The following is a 4,574-nucleotide window of genomic DNA, read 5'->3' as shown; positions in this document are numbered from 1 at the left end:
GGTGCCCTCTGACCTTTTGCCCCAGCATCTGGCTTCTGGGGAGAGACCAGCATCCACCTGTCCCTCCCGAAGTGTGCGTCGTCTGTCCTTGCCCCCTCCGGCTCCCCGAGGCCCTACTCCCCCCCAGCTCCCGGCGGAAAGCGGAGTAGGCGGATCCCGCGCGGAGCCGCCGCGCACCGGCTCGGGGCCGGGTAAACACCCAAGGGGAGGGGTACGGGGGGAGGAGGCGCTCAGAGGCCGCCAGGTCGGGGCGGGGCTCGCGGGGCTCCTCCGCGCAGGCGGGACGCCGGGTGCTAGGGGCGGGGGCAGGAAGCAAGCCGCGGCCCGGGCCGGCCGGCGCGGCCCCGTGACGTCGCTCGGCTTCCAGGGATCTCTCCCCGAGGCCCTGGGTCCCCTCCTCCCCGCCCTCCTCTGCTCTCCTCTCGTGCCTCGCCTCCGCGCCGCGGCCGGCATTTCTGGCTTGCAGCTTGGTGGCGGGCTGGCTCCTCTGTCCCAGCCTCCCTCTTCTCTCTCACTCACTCTCCTCCTTTCCTCCCCGACCCTCTTTTTCTCTCTCTCTCCCTCCCGTTTCTTTCCTTTTCCATCCCCTCTCTTGCCTCTGCCTCTCCGATCCTGCTCTAGTCCTGCCCTTTCTTCTTTTCCCCCTTTCCTTCCTCTCTTTTTGTCTCTTCGGTCTCTTTTTGTCCATTCCCCTGCCTCCCTCCCTCTTTCGGTCTCTGTTTTTCTCCCCGTCTCCCTCTCGGTTGCTCCCCCCTCTTCCTCCCTCCGGGCACCCCCTCCCTTCGTGTCCTCCCTCCTCCCTCGGTTCCCTCCCTCTCCGCCCCTCGCCGCCCTGCCGCTCTCAGCTCCCCAGTCAGCCTCCGCGAACCCGCACCGCCGCCGCCCGCACTCGCCGCAGGACCGGCCCGCCGGCTCTCCGGAGTGTGCCCTCCTTGGCCCGGCGCCCTCGGGCTCGTTGGGACACCCTTCCTAGTCCCGGCTCGCGGCCCCGCCCGGCCCGGCCCCCGCCCAGCGCCGGAGCGCGCAGAGGATGTGAGTCCTGCTGGTCTCTGCTGGAGCAGCAGCCACTCGCGCGCGGAGTCGGAGCGCAGCGCAGCGCAGCGGCGGGCGCTCGCCGGTAGCTCAGGCGGGCTGCGCGCTCCTGCCCTAGCGGTGTCCACACGCTTCTCGCCGGCGCCGCCGCCGCCGCCGCAGCCCGCGGGCCGTCTCCGGCCGGCCGCCCCCGGCCCCAGCGCCGCTGACCCTGTCCGCCGCGGGCGGGGACGCAGGCGGAGGAGGCGCCGCCTCGGAGCCCCCGGACGCGACCATGTCGGAGGTGCTGCCCTACGGCGACGAGAAGCTGAGCCCCTACGGCGACGGCGGCGACGTGGGCCAGATCTTCTCCTGCCGCCTGCAGGACACCAACAACTTCTTTGGCGCCGGACAGAACAAGCGGCCGCCCAAGCTGGGCCAGATCGGACGGAGCAAGCGGGGTGAGTTCGTGGCCTCTTCCTCTTATACCCCCCTTTTTAGGGCACTGAGGCCTGGTGGAGGTTTGCGGGGTCTTCCGCACCCGGGTGCCCGTTCCAACCCAGTGGAATCCCATCGTGCAGAATTGGGGGATCCCACACTGCAGGTCGGTTCCGGCTGGCGCGGGAATCTCTCTCCGCCTGATGCCCTGTGGGGTCACCCAGGGGGCGTGGCGGCTTCTAGCTGCAGCGGGGGCTGAAAGGTTATAATAGGACCCCACCCGCGCCAAAGTTTGCATTTTGATTTCACGCCCACCCCCCTTTTGCGCAGTGTAGTCGCAGCTGCACTCGCTCTACAACCGGGGGGGGGGGGGGTGTGTCCCAGGACTCCTCAAGGGGCGGCGTGGGGAAAAGGACCCCATTCCTACGGGGAAGTGGAGGGGCTTTCGGGGATTTCACTATGACTTTGTAAGGGGAGGGGGTTTGCCGAGCCTAAGCGCTCAGCAGGGGAGATGGAAAAGCCCGGGAGAGACTGGGACGCGGAGAGGTTCGGAGAGGAGCTCGAGGCGCGGGTACAATGAGGAGACCATCAGCCGCGAGGAGAGACTGAGACGCAGAGATAGGGAGGGAGCCGTTGGGGGTGGGGACCGGGGTGGGCAGAGACCGAGACAAAGCTCGGGAGAGGTAGCCAGAGCGGGAGAGACTGCGAGCGGGGACGCAAGTCTGGGGAGGGCAGAGAAGCAGATGAAACAATGAGGGTGACCGACCCCTCAGACACAGAGAGAGACCCAGAGACCTCGACAGGTGACCGTCACGCCGAGAGACTGTTGGAGGGACTGAGCCAGGCGAGGCTAGGTCGAGACCGCGAGAGAGGCGGAGGATGCAGCGAGAGGCAGAAGCCGAGAGGCGGGCGAGCCGCAGGCAGTCAGAGCAGGCAGGCTCTGACCTCTGCAGCGGCGGGGAGAGTGGAGGGGCCGAGTCCGCCCAGGCGAGACCAGATTCCTCGACCGGCTGCACGCCGTGGGAACCGGCTCCTGGCGTCCGCTCTTCCTCCCCGCGCCGCTTCACGCAGTCTTGCCTCCCCGCGCCGCTCTAGGAGCATCCCTGGGGGTCCCAGCCAGGGGGACCTTGGCCTCCTCCTCCCCTCGGTCTTCTGCTTAGGATCTTTCTTTCTAAACAAATGAGCCCGGGGGTGGGGCGGGGGGAGTGGTTTTGAGGAAAGCCACAAAGGGACCCCCGGCTGAGGCCAGAGAGGATGGGGCTGTGTTCGCGCGCCAGGAGCCCTCCTCCTCCACGCTCCCCAGTCTTTCCCCAGCTCCCGGGCGTAACCGAGACGCCTGGCGAGGCCTAGAGCGCTGACTTTTCCTTTTCTTTCCCCCTTTTTTTGCAGTTGTTATTGAAGATGATAGGATTGATGACGTGCTGAAAAATATGACAGACAAGGCACCTCCTGGTGTCTAACTCCCCCAAAGACAATGAGTTAAGGGAGAGAATAATAAGAACGGCAATAACGGTTATTGGCAAAAAGAGCTTGAGAAGAGAAAGCACTTGGAAATTTATTGCTAGCTTGCTACCTGCGATGAAATCAACAACCTGTATCTCGTGTCAGGCCGGGAGACAGATGAGGCGTGAGAAGGAGGAGGAGGAGGAGAAGGCTCTGGGCTCCTCTGCAAAAATAAAAATTAAAAAAAAAATTAAAAAATAACAAAATTAGTATATACACATATAAAGAAATAAAAAGGAAATCTCAGTTGCAGCTATTTGTCAAAATTAATATCCATTTCTTTTTATATACAGTGAATATTGCGCAAGTATAGATCTGGATTTTGAACCACTTAAATAATGAAGCGGCAACACCCCGTGTAGCACCCCGTGTTTTGAGGTGTTGGCATTCTTCGCTGATTTGGCTGTTCCCAATGTTTACATTATTTAATCTTGCAAAAATTATTCTGTGCACTTGGATGTGAAATGCTGTTCAGTTTTATTTTTTTATGTTGTTAACCTTGGATGTACAAAAAAAAAAATCAGAAAATGATCTGTATAGATATTCTGTTTTATTTTGGTCATCTTTCAAAGTTACCAGGAATGTGTTTAAAATAAGAGAACTTTTTTAAGGAATGATACATAGAAAGAATCCTTGTTTTATTTTAAAATGAATTGTAAAGCTTGTATTTCTTTGTTGCTGCAAGCTATTTGCCCAAGTTAATGCAAATGGACACATTTTATAATGGTAGGAAGGAAAAACCATAAAAAAAAAAAACCAAGAAAAAAAAATGCTTGAGCTTTTTCTAACCTCTCTCTGCAGTCTGTTGTGTGAGCAGCCTGTTTTTTCCTCTAATATTGTGTCAGTTTATTCTCTTTAATGGACTGTAAAAAAAATGTAATCACAAGAGTGCCAAATATCTTGAAATGCCAAAAGGCATTTTGGTTTCCTTTCTTTTTCCCTGTGCTCTGAGTCCACGTAAAGGAATGCTTGGAGTGTCTTTTCTGTTATTTATAGGGGTTCTCTTAAGGCACACCAGCTGCCTGTTTTGCATGGTATTTGCAAAAAAATGCCTCTTGCGTGAGGAAATCTTTTATCATTTTTTTTGTTTGCAACTTTGGACCTTAAGAGGTTTCTTCCCTTCCCTTCCCTGTTCCTCTTTTCTTAATTCGATATTCTGTATGTTGCACCTTTAACCAGCACACAGGGCTATTTCTCCAGTGTACAATAAAAGAGCTGTTCCTGTGTCTCTCTCTTCTCTGCTTTGGTTCTGGGGGACTTGCTTTTTGCCTGCTGGTTGCAGACAGAAAGGATGGAAGGGCGCCTTTGGTCTGTGAAGTAAAAAGGTGAAGTGAAGGCACTGTGGATTGGGCTCAGATGGAGGGAAAGACAAGCTGGCCAGGCAAGGCCAACCCCGAAGCCCAAGTCCATTCGATGTGCATTTTCACTGGGTTCTCCCTACTTCCCTGAGGTTTTAGCCATTCTTGGTGGGATGTGGAGAGGAGGAGGGTTGGTGAGTTGGGAGGCAGTCAGTCTTGTTAAGAGCAATGTTTGGAGGCTGGCTGACTTAGATTCCGCTCCCAGCCTTTTCACTTATAGCTGCATGAACTTTTTAAGTCTCAGTTTTCAAATCTGTAAAGTGG

At 57.0% G+C, this 4,574-nt stretch overlaps 1 protein-coding gene across 1 annotated transcript; it reads left to right on the top strand.

Moving 5' to 3' along the window:
* The first annotated feature begins 381 nt into the window (after window positions 1–381).
* CAMK2N1 (calcium/calmodulin dependent protein kinase II inhibitor 1) lies at window positions 382–4,180 on the top strand. Its single transcript, XM_066375277.1, has 2 exons — window positions 382–1,472; window positions 2,839–4,180. The coding sequence occupies exons 1-2, from the start codon at window positions 1,307–1,309 to the stop codon at window positions 2,907–2,909; spliced, it is 237 nt and encodes a 78-aa protein (XP_066231374.1). The 5' UTR covers window positions 382–1,306; the 3' UTR covers window positions 2,910–4,180.
* Window positions 4,181–4,574: the final 394 nt, after the last annotated feature.

The sequence above is a fragment of the Saccopteryx leptura genome, chromosome 3 (assembly GCF_036850995.1).
Source record: "Saccopteryx leptura isolate mSacLep1 chromosome 3, mSacLep1_pri_phased_curated, whole genome shotgun sequence".
NCBI lineage: Eukaryota > Metazoa > Chordata > Mammalia > Chiroptera > Emballonuridae > Saccopteryx > Saccopteryx leptura.
This window is presented reverse-complemented; position numbering and strand designations above follow the sequence as displayed.